Source organism: Ornithorhynchus anatinus, chromosome 14, assembly GCF_004115215.2.
Source record: "Ornithorhynchus anatinus isolate Pmale09 chromosome 14, mOrnAna1.pri.v4, whole genome shotgun sequence".
In the NCBI taxonomy this organism is placed as follows: domain Eukaryota; kingdom Metazoa; phylum Chordata; class Mammalia; order Monotremata; family Ornithorhynchidae; genus Ornithorhynchus; species Ornithorhynchus anatinus.
Window position 1 is genome coordinate 38,033,346 of NC_041741.1, and position 23,356 is coordinate 38,056,701.

Genomic DNA, 23,356 nt, shown 5'->3' on the forward strand with positions numbered 1-23,356 from the left:
GAGATCATTAGTTAAATCAATTATTGACTATCAGAATCATTTCCCACAAAAATTTGCCAAGACCTCAGAGGGAACTTGATATTTTGGTAGCTATTTTAGATTTGCATACTTTTGTTTACTCATCTCTGCCTATGAGGAATTTAAAATTCAGTGAGAAATCAATGGTATTTATTGAGCGCTTACTGTGCAGAGTACTGTATTGGGGGCTTGAAATGTAAACCACACAAATATGATATAGATAAACATTCTGAATAGAATAAATACATCAACATGTCTGCTCAATAACTTTTTTGACCATTCTCATCTCAACTTTTTAATGAATTGGAAAGATCCTCTCAACATGAGTTCAAAAGTCACATTTCACTAGGTTGAATTACCTCAGTGTTCCACTGTAAGCACATGCTACAAAAAGTCCCGGGAGTCCTGGAAAATCTTGTAGAATGTCAAGAACCAAGTAGGGCATAAGCTGAAAAATTCCAAAATTTATTATTATTTTTTTAATTGTGCATAAATCCCATTGCATCAGGTGTACCTGGTTGGGGAAGAGCATCAGATTCTGCTTATAAGATGTAAATCAGTTTTGCCTTGGCTGCAGAGGTTTTATTAACCATGTGTTTGCATTATCTAATTCAGAGTATTTCTAGTATTTCTAATTTTTCACTGTTTATTTTTCATGCACTCGTGAACAGCAACTAGTTACTTTAGTTTATATATGAAAAACAGCCCTGCACATTGTTTCAGGATCTTTATATTTATCAAGTTATTTGATCCTTTATAATTAGAAATCCAGAGTGATGTTCTTTTTTCCATTTCAAGAGGAAAGCTACTATTTTTGTCAACATGTTGGTCCCTTTCCAATTTGTCCTTTTTACAAAAACTCAAAGTAAATCACATTTTCAACTAATTATTGAGCTCTACCCTGTCTTACATAGTCACAACATGTTGTTTTTCCTCCGCAGATGCATTTTTATGAAAGTACATCAACTTTAATTCCAATATAATAAGTTGATGAAACTGGTTAGGACAGTGTAAAATTGGATGCTGTAAATAACACCAAAAGAGTCTCATGTATTCACCTTTTTCTGCCAACCCAAAGCCGAAACTTTTTTTCTTTTCCAAACATCATTGCAAATGACAAAATGGTATATCCTCTACTCTAAATGTAAAATATTTTGCTGTTCACAACTTTGAACAAGTCATCCCACCTTTCACTCTTTCAATCTTCCAACTCAATTCATTTTATAATTTTTCATTTGTACTTTTCTAAAGCATTGGTAAGAATTTAAATACTGAACCTGATCTGGTGCTGACACCTTCTTTGCTGTCCAAGGATCACAGTCGTGGTATCTTGAGTACATCGCAAGTCCAGAAAGCACTGCACAGGCAAGAATACCCCACAGACCCACGAGATTTATATACAGGGACCTAAAGACATACATAAGAAAATAATGTAGGTTAAAATGGGGGACATGTTGCATTGTCTTTCTTTCTTACTCTACTAAGTAAGCACATACCTTTTAATTGTCAAAATATAATGTTCCTTTTATCTTGGTTCATTTTTCATTTGTGATCATGCAACAGTGCGGAAGTGGCCGGGGGAAATTTTGCCTTGCCGGTAGGGAGGATACTTTGTTCCCTGACCTGAGTAATGGTGAATCATAACCTTTCCCGGAAATGAAATTTCTAAATCACTTCATCATTCAAACTTGAAGGTGTGGTGACTCAAAAGTGACATATGCAAATGAGGGTTATAAGGGGAAAATAGCAAGGGATGACACTACTTCATTTCCTTTTAACTCGATAGAGTCAGCAGTTCAAAATCAGCAATCACTCTTTGTTCTACTGCATAACTCTCAAGGTAACCTGAGACTAGGACCATAATTGTAAGATAATCAATACGTTTTTGATTGCACCTTTGTATTTTCCACAGTTTTATAACTTTATTGCAGCACACTGTTAACGTCGACTGCCAGTTCCTTAATAGCGGTGCAAAACATATTTCTTTTTCAGTACTCTTCTTAGCATATCCCTCAAGATTCAGCAGAACACCATAAATTCACATGAAATCAATCTACCAGAAAATAAGTCCAGTGTGAGGTGGCCTCATGTCTTCAACAGTATACCTTAACAAGGGGTACTCAGCCTCTTTCACCTATGATTCTTTGATATGACTAGGATATCATTTTGAGAGACTTCTGGGCACACACCTAGACCGATCATCAATGTGAGCAGTTTAAATTCCCAAGCATGGCAGGCAAGAAGAGGCATTCTTTCCATTTCATCAAGGGAAAACAAGGGAAAATGGCTGTTGCATATCCAGCGATTCAGCCTTTTTCATCAAGGATATATAGTAGATAGAAGAAAACAGTCACTGTGTCTTCCCAATAAGGAAATGTGTTTAGGGGTTTTTAAAATTTCTAAAATAGTCTTTTTGAGAATGTAATTATGCTCTATGGCACAAGAGAAAATGAAATACAATTACATCAGATTTTCTTTCCCTACTGATTGCTGATATAAGATGCCAAATGGGATCTTAAGCCTTTGTGTACCTCAATCAGATAACCAGTGCATCTCTGCTTAGGGAATATATAGCCATCTTATCCCCCAAAGAGGCTTATACAGATCATTTACTCTGAATTATCTAACCAAATAAACTCACAGAACTTCAGTCCAGTTAGTTTATAGCTTTCTGTGGCAAGTTCAATGTAATTTCATTACACTGCTGATCTCCGATGTATCACCATTTTCAACACATATGTGTACATGAAAATATTTGTTAAGCTATTTTATCTCGACATACTTGTACTACTATCTGATAAATCCTTATTTCTCCTCCTCCTACTATTTGTGTCCACTTGTCTTTCCCATTAGATAGTAAACTCCTAATATGTGAAAACCACTGTTCTGCTTCCAGTGTAACATTCACAAACATTTAATACAGTCCTCTACTCACAGTATGTGCTCCATATATACCATTGACTGATTCAACTCATTAAACCACAATCAGAGGATGTAGGAGCTTATACTATCAGAGCATGAAAGGCATCAGAAGTTCTGTTTTAACACTAACAAACTGTGGTAAGAACTGGAAGCTCTCTTGAATATGCTTACGAGCACATCACTCAACTCATCAGCCAGAAGGACCTGTAGAGAAATCATTGTTTTCTTCCAGGACATGTCCCTTCTCAACCCGAGGAATCTATGTAACATAGTTTCATGTTTCATAGTTTCATGAGCAGCAGCATAGCCTAATGGAACGAGAATGGGTGTTGAAGTCAGAGGACCTGGGTTTTAATCCTGGCTCTGCCAATTACTTGCTTTGCGGCCTTGGGCAAATCACTCATTGTCTCAGTTTTTCATTTTTCCGCCTACTTAGATTGTTAACCCCATGTGGGAATAACTTGTATCTGCCCCAGCGTTTGGAACAGTGTTTGACACAGAGTAAGTGGCTTTTAGATACCATAAAAAATGAGATTGATCTTGGATATCCTGGGCAAAGGTAGCACTCTGACAGGAAACCACCTAGGGCTCCTGGATGGAGTCACCCTGTCTAGAGGGAGGAGCCCAGTCTAGAGTATCTCTCTCTAGGTGCTTTATGGCTCTGAGAAGATGAAGCTATTCTAGAATAGTTTCTAGGCCTTCCCCAATCTGGCAGTCATTGTGGCTCATCACATCACCAAAGTTGGCTTGAAAAATTGGTGAAATATCATTATCGTCACCATCACATATTTACTGAAATTCCACAGGCTGCTTGGCTCTACCAAGTGCTATGAGGCTAAGGAAAATTTAATCAGACTTGGTCTCTACCTTCAGAGGGTTTGTGTTTTATTTCCAAGTGTCAGTGGGGGAAAATTAAAGTAGAATTTCCCCATCAGAAACCTCGAGTTCATCTATAAATACTTGCCCAAGGAATGGTCTTTTGTAAACTAGCTCTCTAAACATAAGCTAATGACTCAAGGATTAATTTTTCCACTTTTAGAACACTGGCTGAAAACAGAACATGTTCACTGATAAAAAATCACAGGTAAATAAATGCTACTATAAAATACACACTAGACAAGCTTACAGTTTTGCTTGGAACCTGTTTTTACAGGAAATGTATCTCTGAACTTGAGATTGGTTGACTCCATAAATGCCAGTCCAAGTGAAGGTTCCACCTATAATGATTGTCCAGAAGCTGTGCCTCTGCAAAGGGTTAGGATTAAAGCTAAATAAAGACAAATAGAGAAAACAAATCAAAATACCAGAATGACATACAAAGTTATTGCAGCGATCTTAAAAAAATGCATTATCAGTAAAATTTGATAGATCTTTTTAGAATTTCTGAGACAAAAAAGCCTCATAGTTAGAAAAGCAATAATCATGAAATTCACTGCTATATTTCTCACTTGGCTTTGAGAAAACTACTAAATTTAGGATTGACTTGATTCATGTGATGTGAAAAGTGTATGCTACCTGGGAAGGTACACACAATTGCCAATATATGCATAGTTAATTCTCATGTGAGGCATACCCTACATGTATAGTCATATTTTAAAACATCTAACTAATGAGTACAACCAAAATGCTTTATTTTTCCTACCTATAGAGCAGGAGTAATGTTGCAACTCTAGGACAATATGGTGATGTAACTGTGAATGTTTACAATATGCTTTTAAGACCCATTATATGTATGCAAAATGTCATTAACATGGTAACCCAAACTCTCATTTATTTTTTATTTGTTAGCTTTGAGAAACATTTCTCTCTTTCTTTGGCAAATTAGTTTTACAAAATTTACGTGACTTTTATAAAATATTTTCTACAAATATTTCAATCTATTGGTATAGGCTTTCATCCTAATTCTAATTTTATATCTGAGATTACATCCTTCTGAAATGCCACTAAAACTTTGCATTTATATATTCAGCTTTTTCCATGAAACTCACTGAATAACGTCTAATTAACCTCCCAAATCCTTTAATGAGGATAATATTCACCAGTGTCCCCACTTATAATGAAAAAAAAATGCTCAGCAAAGTGAGTCAGGTGTCTAAACTCCCATTTCAGTGGTTTAAACTATAAAGATTTTTTTTGTAGCATGCATATAAGAGCACTTCACCACCGAAAAATCATATTGTTCATACTACTAGGGCTTTGATCCTTCGTATATTACACCCTTCTCTAGAAATTAGATACTTCAAAGGAAAATATTAATCTGATCCAATTGTTTCTAATATACAAAGGGTAAAATTGCCTCCCTAACACTGCCTAATTATTTTGAATCATGGCTATTTGTTTAATTGCTATATAAAAGAAAATATTCCCACTAATTGTATAGTTATAGATGTTTATGTCCCGGAAAATTGCTAATAAAATACTTAAACTTTTTTAATCACTTTTAACTATATGCTTTATCCCAACAAATTGTAGAATCTCACTAAGCAGGAACCTTGCTTTGGTATATTTGAAATTTATTATTGGTTCACTTGGCATTACATTAGATTTTTATTTCTTTTCACAGTGAATCTCTGTAATTTTGCTCTGCAGGAACTTTATTTGGCATTTACTTCTGTTGGATCACTTTCTAGGTGGAACTCATGGGTACAAGGATCCAGTCCATGATGTATGGAAACTCACACAGTTCACCTCTCCTGACCTGAGTTCACCCAAGACAGGCCCAAGGGTAGAGTCAGGGATGGACTGGGGAAACATGAAATGCTCTCTGCTAGGATTTCTGGATCAGCTTTGCAAATGGCCTTCCTGATGTCTGCCTCTAGTATCTGTTGTATCCATCTTCGTATTCTGTGGCTAAAATAGAAATCTGAATTGGAAAATTCAGTTGAGACTAATATAGTCTTTATAGTCTGAGCACAATATAAATGTTTCTTTACAAGTTCAAAGAGGATGCATATTCTTCCATCCCCCAGTCCTTCTACTCTGTTCCTTGTGTTTGCATCTAGAGAAATCATTTCTTAAGTAGAGTGGATGATCCCTCAGAAAGAAATCACTATCTGTGGTCAAATGGGTGTAGGTAACTTTGCCTGTGATGTGTGAAGGCTGAAAATCCCCCAAAACAGAGCTACCATCACTTTTCCTTATAGAAAACAGTCCCTCTAGACTGTAAGAATGTTGCAGGCAGGGAACATGTCTGCTAATTCTGTTGTATTGTACTCTCCCAAATGCTTAATACAGTTCTCTGCATGTTGAAAGTGCTCAATAAATACCACTGATTGATTATAGCATAGACATCAAAGTCATGATCATAACGGTATTTCTTAAGCATTTACTATGTGCCAAACACTGTCTAAATGATGGGTTAGATACAAGATTATCATATTGGGCATAACCCCACATGAGGCTGTATATGTGCAAAGGATTTTTTTAGCCACAATAATAATAATAATAATGTTGGCATTTGTTAAATGCTTACTATGTGCAGAGCACGGTTCTAAGCGCTGGGGTAGATACAGGGTAATCAGGTTGTCCCACGTGAGGCTCACAGCCTTAAGCCCCATTTTACAGATGAGGGAATTGAGGCACATTGAAGTTAAGTGAGTTGCCCACAGTCACACAGCTGACAAGCGGCAGAGCCAGGATTTGAACCCATGACCTCTGACTCCCAAGCCTGTACTCTTTCCACTGAGCCATGCTGTTTGAAACCTCACCATTAGCCAAATGCAAATTGTAGCTATGTACAAATCTAGAAATTCAATTTCAATTGCTATTATCCTGACTAATCTCTTAATTCACCTTAATTTACATGAAACCTCCCCCATTCTAAATTGATTTCAACATCTGAAACAAGTTGTCTTGGAAAACCTCTCTAACCTTTGACACTTGCTCATCTAAATCACAAATATACATATTGACTGGCATAGTTCTTTAGCCCAGATGAAACAAGAAAATGACTAAACCTTACCTTCTTTCCCAGCCAGAAAATATATATTATTTCTTACAGGTTAAACCTCAAGAGGACTTTGTCCCTTACCTGTGAGTTTATTTTCATTAGCTTAAGTTCTAAACTTTGAACTGAACCTTGAGTGAATTGTGTTTTTAGGATCAGATGCAATAATGAATTGAATATTGATCATTTCCATTTTACTGGGTCCATATTACTTCCAAATTATAAGGAAGCACCCTGGAAGCTGTATTAATTTTCCAGGAAGTTTATTGGAGGGCAGCTGGAAGGCAACTAATTGGAGGGCAAATTATCCCTCCCTGTCAACCCTTCATCTCCTGAGTGTTTCCCCATACTCCCAGCTTCATGCGAATCTTTTCCTTCCTGACATTGCTGGCACTCTTTCTGGGTAGCAGAGCTACGTGAAAGATGCTAGAGTCGGAAGGAACATGCTGCTAAAATGAGTGCCGGGAATCCTTCTGATGGCTCTCAAGAAGGGAAGGAAAAAGTGGGTGATGAGAAAGGGAGAGGGGAAGCCCAAATCAGTCAGTCACTTGTATTTATTGAGCACCTACTGTCTGCAGAACATTGTATAAAGTGCTTGGGAGAGTACACTCTAACAAGAAACAGGAATATTCCCTGCTCACAACGAGCATGCAGTCTAGATATTCTGGGTAGAAATAGGCATTTTACCAGGGCCCACGAAGATAAAGTGATTCTGCTTGTCACAATCTTAATGCTCTTTTAAACATTACTTCTATATTAGTACCTTCAAACAGCGGCAAATAGCACAGTGCTCAGCACACAGTAAGCACTCAGAAGGAACCGTATATTGAAATAGCAAATGGAAACTTACTCCCAGAAGTTTAACCTTCCTCCATTATAGGAATCATTAAGAATATTATTGATTCCACCTTGAACCACCACAGCCCGTATGATCACAGAGGAAAATCCAGCTACCATGATTCCTACTTGAAAGACATCTGTCCAGACAACTGCTTTTAGACCACCCTGTAAGGAAAACATATTATTTAGGAGATGAACTTTTCCATTAATTATTTTTAATTTCCCATTATCCTTCCTATGCATGGATTGCATTCCAATCAGACAATTAGATGGAAGGGCTTAGGGGAGTGTGCAGATGAGGTTTGGAAGACACTGGGGCAAACTGAGGTGAAAATCACTATCTGGAGAAATGTAATAATGGTTTAGACAATCACCTTTTCATTCTGAATTGCTGCAATCCTTCCTGGCAGTAGAAGGCAGGACTACTCTAGCTGAGGATTCTACTACCGATATTATCTTTTCCTTTAGACAACTTCTCATGCATAATACATCTGTCTGAAAATGTGATAAAGATAGTGGCTTGGCTCTTTCCCAAACCAAACAATTCCAGAAAGACATCTTTGTATACACATTCTATCTCCTATAATATTACATTTTTTTAAAAGTAAGACTGAGAAAAAAGTACATTTAAGGAGAACTTAGGATGTAAATTTTTGTGTTCCAAGTGACTGGAGAGCAAATTTTAAATTGCATAAACTGAATGAGAAGAGTTGAGGTGGAAATAAATTCAACATACCATTGTGCAGTAGAAAGTGCAAACCACCCCAGTTGCAACTACAGCACCCCACAAGTCAAATCCTGTGACTGAAGGAAAATATACAATAAATTTTTATTTTAAAACATCTCTAAAATTGTTTCCACTTCAATAAGAGGCATATAACAAATAATAGCTATTAACAACTTTTGGATCATATTTGAAGATACTGTTATTTTTATTTACTTGACTGCAAGTAGCTCTCTAAATTATCTAGCATTGTTGAAACTAGAGATAACTAAAAGTTTGAAATGATCTAAAATACTTAAGAATTTTGAACACATCATAATGTTTGGGGTTTATCAGTGCTTGCAGGAGAACACATCATATAGGGAGCAGGAATATGTTTAGGAACTACAGCAATAAAAAGTGTACCAGTGATTTTCTAATTGGAAATATCTATAAATGAAAGAACCACTTTTAATGTGAAATGATTTAAAAGGCCACTATTCCAAAATATATTCAATAAAATATGTTTTTTATTTGGCAAACAAATGACATTTCCGATTGTAATTCTAATCTATGAACTGGGGAGTTGTCACTTTGAAAAGGAGGTACTAAAAGCCATGACATCAATCAATCAGTGGTATTTATTGCATCCTTATTATGGGCCGGGTACTTGTTTCTACCAATTCTGTTATACCGTACTTTCCCAAGCACTTAAGTCTGAGTGGTCTGCACACAGAAGGCACTTAGTAAATACCATGATTGATTAGGTTGAGATGTTTCTGCCTTCAAGGAGCTTACAGTCCAGAGTGGAAGTTAGACATTAAAATAACTGCTAGATGAGGGAAATGAAAGCCTATAAAGATATGTATATAATTGATATGTGGCTGATTATGGGGTGAATATCAAAAGCTTGTATCTACCCCAGGGCTTGGCACATATCAAGCTCTTAACAAATACTATTATCATTATCATTATTATTATTACTTTATGCAGAGCTCTGTATCACAAAATGAAGAAACCAAACTCCATCCTTGAGACACTTATAATGTAATGCAACCTTCTTAGAAAGAGAAAAATAATAATAATTGATATGGGGCTGATTGTGGGGTGCATATCTAAAGCTTAAGGGGTACAGATCCAAGTTCAAAGGTGACACAGAAGGGAAGGTGAATAGGAGAAATGTGAGCCTAATCAAGGAAAGCCTCTTGAAGGAGATGTGATTTTAGTAGGGCTTTGAGGGTAGGGAGAGTTGCAATCTGTTGGGATTGAGGGGGGAGTGAATTCCGGGCCAGAGAGCGGATATGGGTAAGGGGTTGGCAGTGAGGCAGAAAGTAAGTGGTCAAAAATACCCGTGATTGAAGGTATTAATTGAGAACTTGCTTTGCGCTGAAATCTACTAAGCGCTTGGGAGAGTACAATGCAAAAGAGTTGGTAGACACATTCCCTGCCCATAAGGAGCTAGCAAGAGGGTGAGACAGACAATATAAATAAATTACAGATTTGTACAGATGTTTGTAGGGCTGAGGGTTGAGTGAATGTCAAGTGTCCAAAAAGTTCAGATCCAAGGGACATAGACGGTGCAGAAGGGCAAGAGAGTCTGGGAAAGAGAGTGTCTCTTGGGGAAGGTTTCTTGGAGGAGAGTTGACCTTAATAAGACTTTGAAGGTGAGGTGAGTGGGGGTCCGGTGTATATGGAGGGAGAGGGAGTTCCAGACCAGTGGGAGGTCTTGGGAATGGGATTCTCAGCGAGATAGATAAAATCAGGGCACAGTGGGCAAGCTGGTGCTAGAGGAAGAAAGTGTGTGGGCTGGACTGTAGTCAGGGAGGGTAAGAGGAGGCTAGTTGATCGTGTATTTTAAAGCCTATGGTATGGAGGTGGATGGGCAATCACTGAACTGCGGGGACACGGACTGAATTTTTTTTAAGAAAAATAACCGGGGCATCAGGGTGAAGTATAGACTGGAATGGGGAAAGACAGGAGGCAGGGAGGTCAGCGAGGAGGCAGATGCAATAAACAAGGCATGATAGGATAAGTGCTTGGATCAGCATAGTAGCAATTTGGATGGAGAGGCAGACTTTAGCAGTGTCGTGAAGGTAGAACAGATAGGATTTGGTTACAGATTGAATACATATTATATGAGAGACATGAGTGGAAGATAATGCCAAGGCTTGTGAGATTGATCAAAGTACAGTGAGTAGGTTGGCATAAGGGGAGCTAAGTATGTGGGTTGGGCTTTAGTAGGGGATTGGCAAGGTAAGGTAGGAGAGGAAAATATAATTGAGTGACTTAAAGCTGATGGTAATGAGTTTCTGAGTTTTGTTGGGATTTTTTTGTTGGTTTTTTTTTTGGTCAGGCACAAGCTTAAAAATAGATATGGCTTCTCCATGCAAAGATCCTGTTCATCAAAGTTAAAATCTGAGAATCAATAGCAGAACTATCTTGGCTTATCCCAATATTCAAGGGATGCACAAGAAAAAAGGTAACCTTTCTGTTAACTAGTATCCGAACTATAAACTTTAACTGCCTTAGCAGATATGATTGTCCTTGCAACAGCACTTTATAGAGGTTTAAAGACTGAAGTCAGCATTTCGATTTGAACTCATGTGCAAATAGATAACCAGTGCAGATTAATTCTAACCATTTCCAATTCCATTTTTGGAACCTGAGATGACAACCATATTGCTGGCATTATTTAACCATTTTAAGAAGAATTTCAAGAATATAATACTAAATTTAAAAATTCCATTTTTTAATTTAACTCCTTTCTTAATGATTCCAAGGTACTTAATTTCTGCTGATGATTGTTTTCATGTCTTTCATAGACCAGGAAACTAAGATGATGATGGTTAAGGGACTTCTTTTTTTTTAATGGTACTAAGTGCTGGGATAGAAACAAGCTGGGTTAGATACACAGTCCATATCCCAAGTGGGGCTCACAGTATTAATTCCCATTTTACAAATGAGGTAATGGAAGCACTGAGAAGTTAAGTGACTTGCCCAAGGTCACTCAGCAGACAAGCATCAGACTGGGATTAGAACCCAGGGCCTTCAGCCTCCCAGGCCCATGCCCTATCTACTGGGCCATACTGCTTCTATTTTTTCATGCTATAAAGTCAAGAACAGACTGCAGAATGTGTTAACTGTTTGCCATACTTCCAATCACCAAAGTCCTCTGATCAGTTTTGCCATAAGTTTTTGTACTGCAATGTATTTAAGACTGACAAAGCTCTGGAACATGTAATGATTTAATTAGCTTTAGGAAGAAACAGTAAGGAAAGACTTAGAGGATGAAAAAAGCAGTCCAGTTACAAAATCCTTCTTCCTTTAAGTGTACAACCTGGAAACACAGAGCCCAGGTGGTTTAACAAACCGGATGTGTAGTATAACACCCTGAACTTTCACAACTATAGTTGTGTACTCAATTGTACAATTATTAACTGCTAATTAATTTAACTCTAATCTACCTATTGCATCCAAGGTCACTTAGCTTTGCTCCCTTCTCTCCCTCCAACTTCTTTCTTTTATTCATTAATTCATGCGTATTTATGGAGCACTTAATGTGTTCACATATTTTTTTGGTTGCACCCAAACCTGTGCCCAGTTGTACTATGTCATTTCTGTCAGAGGTCAATGATCAGGTAAGTTAGTACCCAAATATTAAGGATCAGCCTCCTCCTCCTCTGCCACCCAAGTGCCTCAGTCATCCTCTTTATGAAGCTGCATGTCTAAGGAAAAATACAATCATTCAATGATATTTATTAATAATAGTAATAATAAATAACAATAATGTTATCTGTTAACCGCTTACTATGTGCCAGGCAATGAACTACGTGCTTGGGTGGATACAGGCAAATCGGGTTGGCCACAGTCTCTGTCCCATAAGGGGCTCAAGGTCTTAATCCCCATTTTACAGATGAGGTAACTGAGGCACAGAGAAGTGAAGTGACTTGCCCAAGGTCGCACAGAGGACAAGTGGCGGAGCTGGGATTAGAACCCATGACTCCCAGGCCCGTGATATATCCACTACACCATGCTGCTCCTCTTTGAGTGCTTCCTGCGTGCAGAGCAAAGGAGAAGTTTTACCTCTGCGTGTGGGAGGAACTGACCTCTCATTTCACCCGTATCATCATCAGCATTTACTGATTGTCTACCACTGGACTTTGACCTCTCAATCAACAGTATTTAATAGATGTTTATTGTGCACAGAACACTGTACTAAGTGCTCGGGACAGTATGATACCACAGAGTTGGTAATTGTGATCCCTACTCGCGATGAGCTTACAGTCTAAACCTGATACCTTGTATCTACCCCAGTGCTTGGCACATAACAAGCTCTTAAATACTATTATCATTATTATTATTACTTTATGCAGAGCTCCGTATCATAAAATGAAGAAACCAGACTCTATCTTTGATAAGCTTATTATGTAATGAATAAAGCTTGCACCCTTCTTAAATGATGATATGTGGAAAGAGAAAAATTGAAGCCTATTAAAACTCAACCAAAAATTTACAAACGACAACCTTGGGTAATTTGAGATTTTACCTTGATTCAAAGCCAGGGCAGGGGCGTAAATAACAATTCCAGTGTACAGAATCTAGAAAGGAAAAAGAAAACTGTGAACTTCGTGGGGTATATTTTTTTTTTATCAGTACACTTCAAGAATCCCTAAGGTAAGCCTCCTTTGTTAATTAATGAGCTATGGCACCAAACTTCTGGAAAATGATTTGAAGACTATTAGCTCCCTGTGGCAGTGAAAGCAACTACCAACTCAGTTGTATTGTACTTTCCCAAGCATTTAGTACAGTGCTCTGCACACAGTAAGTCTCAATAAATACCACTGATCGATTGGTTTTAGTTTTGAAAGTTCTGTTTTATTTGGTTAGCAAAATTGTCCATTGATTTTTGCTGCTATTTAAGGTAGAATTATAGGTTACCATTTGGATCTCCTGTAGACTGTAAGCTCGCTGTGGGCAGGGGATGAGTCTACCAACTCTATTATATTATACTCTCCCAAGTGCTTAGTACAGTGCTCTGCACCTAGTAAGCACTCAATGAATACGATTGATCCATCTGAAGCAAGCAGTTAGATGTGTTTTAAAGAGAGCTGTGCATTATATACATGTCTCTGACTATGGAAAAAATGAAGTTTCTTTAGAAGAAAAAGCAAGGACCTGGATGCAGTCATGTAAATTTACCCAGGCTCAAAAGCCAAAACTTTAAAAAATAAAAATAAAAATGCTAGATTAAATGCTAGATGAAAATTTCTTATTTTGTGTCCAATTATTTCAATTGGTCTTTAGCATTAGCAGTGCATTTGTTCTAATGTACTAATGCTCATCATTGCTACTATCAGTCAGGGGTATTTATTGAGAGTTTACGGCTTGTAGAGCACTATATTAAGTGCTTGGACGAGTGTAATACAATAGAATTGGTAGACACAATGCCTGTCCACAAGAAGTTTACAGACCAGAGGGAGTATGACATTGAAAAGCTTAGGAAATACTTTTTATGGTTTTGAAGACTGGAAAAATATTTCGGATCGATTAGATTAAAAAAAATCCATAGGTTGCTGTAGTAAATATTGCTCTCATGAGTAAAATCAAATTATGTTCAACTTCACTGTTTTCAGCCTCCTTTAAACTTCAGCTGCTTTCAGCTTATTTTTAGTAAAAATAGGATTAGAAATGTGAGTTCAGCTCTTTCCTAAAGGAAAAAAAAATACTCAAAAGATTTTGCATACTAAAAGAATATGAAATTATCCATGTTAGCATATTGCCAAAGTAATTTGTGATTCCTGATTTACAAATACTTATGCAACTCTCAAGATAGAAATATACTGTCCTTACTCCCTTTCAGTCTCACCCTTTCAAAATTTATCACACTGAGACTCTCACAGAGCAGGAGCATGGCCTAGTGACAATCAGAAGGACCTGGGTTCTAATTTCAGCTCCACCATCTGTCTTTTCTGTGACCTTGGGCAAGTCACTTAACTTCTCTTTGCCTCAGTTACCTCACTGTAAAATGGGAATTAAGACTGTGAGCCCCTATATAATCAGTATTATAGCGTTAACAAGTTCGGAAATATTGTGGATCCAAATTAGGTCGTTTTGATATTGTGAACCTCCAAGGAAGAGGGACTGTGTCTAATTCCCACCTGTGTATTCTTTCCCACTGATTAGTACAGTGCTCTGCACAAAGAAAGCACTTCATAAATATTCTTGCTACTAATTTCTTGGTAACCACCAGAAACTTAATTTCACTTCTGATTAGCTTGGTGCCTACCAATGTGTATCTTAAATGATTTAGGAAACTATGTTGTTTAAAGGTCTACACTTACACTCTTGATGTTGTTACTTTGGTTTAAATTAAAGCAAGACTGAAGATATCTTTGAATTCCATTTGTTTTGGTTGAATTGTGGAATTTAAAAAAAAATTAGTTCATTGTTATTGTTCTTATTACTAACATTTATTATTATTAATCATATTTATTGAGCACTTACTGTGTTCAAAACACTGTACTAAGCGCTTATTAAGTGCTTACAGTAAACATAGGCCTGAAATTAACCTTGGGATAATTCCACTAGAATCAATTCAGTTGAAACCCTGGCCAACCAGATGCTCACCATTTAAGAAAAGAAAAATTGTAACAGAGAATAATAAAAAAAATCCAATCAGCAATCAAAGCAAGTCAAAATTCAATTTTTAAAAGCTCAACAATTAAATAGGCAGTGAAACACCAATCTATAAGTCAGACTAAACATGAAGGGGACCAACTTCAGTATATAACTGTTCCAGTGGAATGTTTTGGTAAATTCACTGATAATAATAATAATAATAATGTTGGTATTTTTAAGCGCTTACTATGTGTAGAGCACTGTTCTAAGCGCTGGGGTAGATACAGGGTAATCAGGTTGTCCCACGTGAGGCTCAAAGTCTTAATCCCCATTTTACAGATGAGGGAACTGAGGCACAGAGAAGTTAAGTGACTTGCCCATAGTCACACAGCTGACAAGTGGCAGAGCCGGTATTCGAACCCATGACCTCTGACTCCCAAGACTGGGATCTTTCCACTGAGATATGATACCATTTTAAAGCTAAGATTTAGGGCAAATAAAATGTAGCTTTGTATACAAATGAATAATTTCTTAATTTCTGGAAAAATAGACTCTTATGGGTTTTATCTTCCTTGTAACCAAAATCATGGTAGGTTTTAAAAGTATTTTTAAAAGATAGAATTCCAAAAAAAAGCTCTCCTCCCTAAAGAGTGGTAAAAATCATTTTTAATGGTATTTAAGCACCTATTACGTCCTCCGTGTACTGTATTAGACTCTGGGGTAGATACAAGCTAATCAGGTTAGACGCAGGCCATGTCCCACATGGAGCTCACAGCCTTAAATCCACATTTTGCAGTCTAGGTAACTGAGGCATAGAGAAGTTAAGTGACCTGCCCAAGGTCATCTAGCAAACAAATGGCTGAGCCGGGATTAGAACCCAGGTTCTCTGACTCCCAGGCCCATGCTATTTCTACTAAGTCATGTGGCTGCTTCATCATCTAAGTTACGTGCTTGGCGTTACATTTTTCTTTACCAATATGTAATGGCCAGTCAGCTTCTCCAAGGAAGCAGTTGCTCTGCAGGATGTTTAGATCAGCAGGTTTAGGGACTCCGAAATTTTTTCACAATTTGTCAATGGAACAAAGTACCATTGTTAAATAGTTATTACACCATCTCTGATGTTATTTTCTTTAGTGAAGCTAGCTTCTTCCAGTTTCTGAAGCTAGTTTCTTCCAGTTTCCAACTCTAATTTTCTCAAAGGTATTTAATAAATTCAGCATCCCCTTAAACAAGACACTCACCAGAAAACACAAAATCTTTTAGATGACAAATGATGATACTCACTGTTTGTATAATGAAGAGAATTGTACCACAGAGGCGAATGTATTTATTAAACCGAAGTTCTAAGTACTGTAAAACAAGCAAAACTATTAGTATACATGTCTGAGTCTTTAGCAGTAATCTTGATTTTTTTCTTCTTCAGATTCAGCCAAGGGCACATGACACTTTCAAGCACAAAGAAAATAAGAAAAAAAAACCCCTTTCCTCTACTTCCTTCTTAGATTTTGAGGTAAACAGTTACAGTTACAACCCTCTGAGAATTACTAAGCCACTATTGCATTTGTGCACCCAGTTACTTAGCAGCCCAGAAGGGGCACTTCTACATGCTGATTTTTCAGTTTGTTAAAACATGGCTCTGGGTTAGAGGAATATGAGAGAGAGCACTAGAGCATCACTGTGTCTTCAACGTCCAAACTCTGCCTCCAAGACTTGTTCTGTGGCTTTGAGAATAGTGGCCACCTACCAAACTCCTCTCAGTGTATGCATGGGAAGGTGGGGGAACATTTCCTCATCCATCATCCTCCCCACAGTGCCCCTCACAGGATGTCCTTCTGAGGATTTCAGGAGCTGTCTGTCCGCACCTCTACGAGACCTCAATAACTGTGGGTTTGCTTTGTTTTGTTTTAGTATAGTTTTTCAATTGCAGAAAGATTTCATCAGTAGTCTGTTATTTTTTTCTTTACTGGGGGCATAAAATTAGCTTAGGAAACAAATGTGTTTACAATCCAAGAGCCAGTAATGGAGGAGTTGCATTTTAGAGCTGCATTTTACCAATGGGGCCACAGCATTATTCAGCAACTGACACATAAAGGAAAATCCAGAAAAAAGAGCACTGTAGGAATAATACACTTTAGTAATAATAAAAGTAGTTTGTGTAATTAGTTTAACATACAGATGCAGCCCTTATGTTTTCAGTTCCCTTTTGACATAGAACATTAGCTCTTTTGCTGAGTTTTACAAAAGGAAAGCCATCATTTTGTTCTATAATTAAATTGATCTCAGATTTAGGATGACCAATCAATCAATGCTATTTATTGAGTGTTTACAGTGTGCAGAGCACTGCACTAAGTGCTTGGGAGAGATGAATTCCTGAAAATGGTATTTTAGAATGAAAAAATTAATTAAACTCTTCACCTTTCCACATCTGTGTCTCACTTGTCTCCCATCTAAGTCCTCTTGGTGGTCATCCTTCTCTTTATTTATCCCCGTTTATTTACTTTTTTTTTAGCTTTGCCTTTGAGCCAGTACTGGATATGAGAGAAGCAAGAAAAAGAAGGAAGAAGATAAGAAGGAAAGTTAAAAGGAAAGGACAGTTTCAGGCAGTCATATCACATGGTTCTACTCGAAAATGAGACAAAAAGGTAACCAAGGCTTGTTTATCTTCTTTCCTCAGTACTTTCTGCCCTAAACTATACACCCTCTTTATAATACGTATTTGTAAGAAGATTGTGGAGAAGGAAGAGAGAAGCTGCCAGAATAGTTTAAAAAGCAAACATAATAAAGGAATGCTTTGGATTTATGAGGCAATATTTTTATTACCCTCCTTACTCTCTGCACTGATTCAAATGCCCTATACAGTGAACCTTGTGTGTGTGCGCTCAATAAATGCTTGCTGACCAAATGACTCACTGGTCAGATCTTTATTAAAGGAATGGGTCCAGTTCAGGGCTCCACAACTAAACAGGGAGAAGTTTGAGAGGGCTCAGATGAAAGCCACAAACATGATTAAAGGGTGGAAAATAAGAACCATGAGGAAAGGCTAAAAAGAACTGGATTATTCAGTTTGGCGAACACAGAGTTGAGGGGCAATTTAATAGTCTTTACGAATACAAAGTGCTCTTACAAAGAGTCTGATGATCAGATGTTCTTAATCTTTACTATGGACAAAACTAGAAGAAATGAGAGTAAATGACTGTGATTTAGATTTAGGGATTTAGATTAGTTTTGAGGAAGTATTTGACAGTAAGCGTTGTTAGGCATTGCAATGGGTTTGCAAAGGAAGCTGTGAAAAATCTCCTCTAGAGGTCTTTAAAATTAGAAAGATTCTCATCTGCCTGGGATAGCTTATTCGTTGTCCTGATAAATTATAGAAAGTGCCTAGATGTGTTCCTTTCGGCCCTAAAATGGCATCACCAACTGAGTCCTTCCAGTACCGCTATAACAGTGGCTATTCTAATGGGGAGGAATGGACAGAAAGCAAGCAGCAGAAGGATCAGGCCGACCACATACTGGCTCTTCTCCATGACTAAGTGGTCACCTGGCTCCTCAAGTCTGGTCGGCCCATCAAAAGAGTCAAATACCACATGACTTACTCAGCAGCTATCCCCTGACTATACAAGGGACTGTGTACTTCACTAGTATTTTCAGTCTCTAGGATGTGCTCATTCCTCAGACTAGAACTCCTAGCTGGCACTGACCATGTGCTCGACAGATAACCCTAAACTAGAATGCTGAACTCTCCACAATTCCCAATCCTTTTGGTTTGGAACCCGCCCTTTTTGGAAGTTCCATGGACAGTTAAAGGACTTCATAGTCTCATTTTTGCATTAAATGCATTTCACCTCTACAGTGTTATTTATTACCACACACAAGTGGACAACGGCATCGACCAAATCTAATTAGGACCCCCTACGTACACCCCAACTAGAGAAGATCAAAGACAATTGGGAAAGTACTTAATTCTATCTGGAGCAACTTCAACTTCCAAAAATTATTTTGGGCTGCCAAAGGAAAGCAAGCTGTTGGCTACGGAAAGGTGTGGAGCTGTAGTGGAAGGAGTTATTTATTGAGCATCCATGTGGAGGAGTGCAGCTTGGGAAGTATGGAAGTGGTACATTCTGTACCAAGAACACATTGTATATATAAGTGCTAAGGAGGGTATAAGCAAATTCATAAGCAGAACAGCCAAGAGGAGATTCGGTCACATTGAGTGACAGAGAACAAAATTGTGCCTCTTTCCCTCCATCACATACAGACTAAAAGTAGTAAACTAATAGCAATGATGAAAAGGACTGTCAGTTGGTTAGCAGCAGTCAAGAAATCAGGTCAATCAAGTAAAAGCCTTCAGTTGTTTTCACATCTCCCCTTATTATCTTTAGCAGGAATGCAGAATGCTCCTTGTTTTCCATACCCACGGTGGTTCTAGGACCTGCTTGTGTCTTTCCTTGCCTGACTGGCTACTGGCTATGACTCCCTTTCTTGGCCAAACCAAGTCTGTGCCATGGATACAGAAGTCTTTACTTTCTCCCTCTGAACCAACCCTGATCCTTTCTGAGAATGGCTTCGGCTATTGGGCATAGAAAGCACCGTGCATTGAATCCACAAAAGCCTCTCTTTGGTTTCAGAATTTCCCAACTTGCCTTGCTTCATACTTCCCCAAATTCAGGGAAGTTTGGGAGTGCTAACACCTAGTCTGCTGATCCTGAGTTCAGCTCAACCCCCACCCAGAAGGGTAAGCTCAAACCGAGGATAATCTATTGATTATTTAGGCAGCTCCCCGCGGGCAGTAGCCGACATCTTCTCTTCAGCCTTCTTTCGGCTGCTCTAAGTCGACACACTCGATCACCCTCCTATCCTTGTTTGTTCGAGGAGTGGGGCAAAAAATTTCACTTCACCACCCCCTTGGTTGGTTTCTGTAAGATAGACCGTTTTTCTTCCAACTTCAACTTCAATCATTAAGGCCTGAACAAAGGTGAAACTGAAAAGGCTATGCAAAAGTCTGTCCTTCTTGGCCAACAGGTTGGGTGGGAGGAGTCTGTCACTCGAGCCTACATTGCTGTTTGTGCCCTGAACCTGAGAGCGCCGGTTGCACCACGTCTGTTATGGAAGAGCCTAGTAGCGGCAGAACCTTTCTCTCCTTCGGTAACTACTTCTAAACACAGGCAGGTTGTCCTGGCTCCTGGGAAACTGGACCCTGCCCTGCGAGTCAGCCCTAAACCCAATTCTTTGCCAACTTCCCTTCGTGGAGCCGTCCTACAGAGCCCACCTCTGCCTAGAGCCAGTGGGTCCTCATCCAGGCCTGTTTAGCCAAAGAAACCTTTTCAATAAACAGCCTCCATCGTAACGAACAGCACTTTCACCTTGCCCCCTTCTTCATCACGCACCAGCAAGATAGGGAGAACACAGGAGTGCGTGAACCTCTTTTTAATGGGTAAGAAGTAGTGCAGGGAGAGTGTCCGGCTTAGGGGTATCTGCTCTGGGCAGCAGTGACCCCAGCGAGCCCACACGCCACCCAAACCAAACCAGTCAGGGCAGGATGGAGGCCAGAAGCTGGGGTTCTGCTACCTGGTGCCCACCTCTGCCCCCTAGGTCATCTTGCCTGGCAGTCGTTAGGCTCCCTGATCTGGACAGGAGATATGGTGTGAGAAGGTCAGGGGGCAGGGGGACGGGAACCACCCGAAGTGAGCGTTTTTTAGGGACATCTCCATCCTCCGGGCACTTCCCCCACCCCCGCCTACCCGAAAAGAGGGAGAAGGGGAGGTGGCAGCAGAAGTAGCGGGGCAGAGTGGATAGAGCACGGGCCTGGCAGTCAGGGGGCTGTGGGTGGTGATCCCGGCTCGGGCAATCAAGGGAGACCTCGGGCGGGTCCCTTCACTTCTCTGGGCCTCGGTTACCTCCTCCATAAAAGGGGATGGAGGCTGTGACCCCACCTGGGCCTGGGACGGTGTCCAACCCGTTGGCCTTGTATCCCCCCCCCCCTCCTGGCCCATAGTAAGCGCTGAAGAAATAGCGGGCTTCTTCTTCTGATTATTATTCTTAGGTGGGAAAAGCCATGCCCCCCCCAGGGTTCCTGAATGAGCCTCATGGCAAAGTTCAGACTATAGGGAAGTATTGGTCCAACAGTGTTCTTAGAGTTTCGACTCAACTTGGCTGGACAAGTGTCAACTTGTTGCCGAACTGTCGATGCCGAGCGATTAGTACAGTGCCCTGCGGAGAGTAAGCGCTCAATAAATACTGTTGAATGGATAAAGAGGGGCTGGGCGATGTGGGGGGGTCCCGCCCCTTCCTTGTCTCTCGTCCCCTCACCTCGTAGGTGCTGGTGATGCCCAGCCGGTAGAAGACGGGCAGGAAGACCTCGGCGCTGAGGATGACCACAAAGGCGTAGGTGAAGGCGAAGACGGTGAAGATGGCCCCGAAGCGGTAGATCTCGGCGGGGGTGCCCAGGACGGTGACGGCCGACATGAAGCTGGCCGTGAGGGACAGGGCCACGGGCACGGCCGACATGCTCCGCCCGCCCATGAGGAAGTCCTCGGAGGTCTTCTGGCCGCCCCCCACCAGGGCGTAGTAGACGCCGATGACGGCCGAGATGAGCAGCATGAGGGCGAACACCACATAGTCCCAGACGACGAAGGTACCGATGTCCCTGCCGGGGCTCATGGTCGGCGCGTCCGGACCTGCTCCGGCTCCTCCGGCTCTGGGTTGGGGTCCGGCCGGGCCGGCTGGTCCTCCTCCTCCTGCCCCCGCACGGAGCCCGGGCTCTGCGGGCTCTGCTCCCAACGCCCACACACCGATGCCACCGCCCCTTCCTAATGACCGGGAGGGAGGAGGGGCAGGAGGAGGCTGCGGGGGAGAAGGAGGCTGCGGGGCAAGAGGAGGCTGGGTGCAGAGGAGGCTGCGGGGCAAGAGGAGGCTGGGTGCAGAGGAGGCTGCGGGGCAAGAGGAGCCTGCGGGCAGGAGGAAGATGCGGGCAGGAGGAGGCTGAGGGCAAGAGGAGTCCGCGGGAGAGGACCAGGCTGCAGGCAGGAGGAAGATGCAGGCAGGAGGAGGCTGCGGGGCAGGAGGAAGCTGAAGGTAGGAGGAGGCCGCGGGCAGAGGAGGATGAGGGCAAGAGGAGGAAGATGCGGATAGGAGGAGGCTGCGGGGCAGGACGAAGCTGAAGGTAGAAGGAGGCTGCGGGCAGGAGGAGGCTGCGGGGGAGGAGGAAGCTGAGAGCGGGAGGAGTCTGCGGAGCTGGGGGAAGCTGAAGGTACAAGGAGGCTGCGGAGGAGGAGGAGGCTGCGGGGCAGGAGGAGGCTGCGGGAGAGGACGAAGCTCAGAGCAGGAGGAGTCTGCGGGGCAGGACGAAGCTGAAGGGAGGAGGAAGCTGCGGGGCAGGAGGCGTCTAGGGGCTATGGGCTACCTCCCAGCCCCCGCCGCGAAACTCCCCCGGCAGCTCCCCACCTCCATCTCGTCCATCTCGCCCCGGCCCTCCCTCCCTCCCTCCCTCCCTCCTCAAATCCGACACACAACTCTCCCCGCCCCTTTGCAAAGCCTTACGGACGGCCCATCTCCTCCAAGAAGCCTTCCCTGGCCAACCCCTCCTCTCCCGCTTCTTCCACTCCCTACCAAGTCCCCCTGATTTGCTCCCTTTATTCACCCCTCCAGCACTTATGTCCATATCTTTAATTTATATTAATGTCCGTCCCCCCTCTAGACTGTAAGCTCGCTGTGGGCGGGGAATGTGTCTGCTTATGGTTACAGTGAACTCACCCAAGCGCTTAGTACTCTGCACACAGGGAGCACTCAATAAATGCGATCGATCAAACGAATGGATGGATGAAGGCAGTTCGAAATATCGAATGTGCAGGTGCCGCTTATCTCCTTCACTTTGCCTTCCAGACTGTCGCATAGGACCGATTCACCTCTGCTTCCGTCCCTCTGCTTACCCCTAGGAAAATAAGGACTCGTGAAAGCCAAGGGCCTTGAGCTCCCCCGTAGCTTGAAATCCATGAGGGATAAATGTAGTGTCAAGGAATTTTCTCTTCAAATGCAGTCGAATGGTTTCCGACCGATAGCGACTCCAAGGCCGCATCCTCTCCGGAACGCCCCGTATTCTTCCATGGACTCGTTTCGGTATGTGTATCCGTAGAGTCTCCTTGGCAAAGATATCAAAGTGGTTTAGCCTTTCCTTCTTCCGCACAGTAAAAACTAGAGTCTCTGCCATTGTCTTCGATCAACATTTTGATCGCTCAATCATCCACCTTTGATTCTTCCCCATGCCGCTGCTGCCCAGCACAGGTGAATGGACTTTGATGCTTGGCGAATAGACT

General features: G+C 41.0%; 1 protein-coding gene across 1 annotated transcript in view; it reads right to left on the minus strand.

Moving 5' to 3' along the window:
* The window catches only part of LOC100075061 (sodium-coupled monocarboxylate transporter 1), a 42,952-nt gene extending 20,502 nt beyond the window's left edge, over window positions 1–22,450 (minus strand). The window contains exons 1-8 of the mRNA XM_007670011.3: window positions 21,354–22,450; window positions 16,332–16,397; window positions 12,976–13,027; window positions 8,463–8,530; window positions 7,737–7,891; window positions 4,067–4,207; window positions 1,296–1,425; window positions 378–466 (exon numbers count right to left, since the gene is read on the minus strand). Coding sequence (XP_007668201.1) covers window positions 378–466; window positions 1,296–1,425; window positions 4,067–4,207; window positions 7,737–7,891; window positions 8,463–8,530; window positions 12,976–13,027; window positions 16,332–16,397; window positions 21,354–21,704 — 1,052 coding nt within the window. The 5' untranslated portion in view covers window positions 21,705–22,450. The remainder of the gene's footprint in view (window positions 1–377; window positions 467–1,295; window positions 1,426–4,066; window positions 4,208–7,736; window positions 7,892–8,462; window positions 8,531–12,975; window positions 13,028–16,331; window positions 16,398–21,353) is intronic.
* Between the last annotated feature and the right edge of the window lie 906 nt (window positions 22,451–23,356).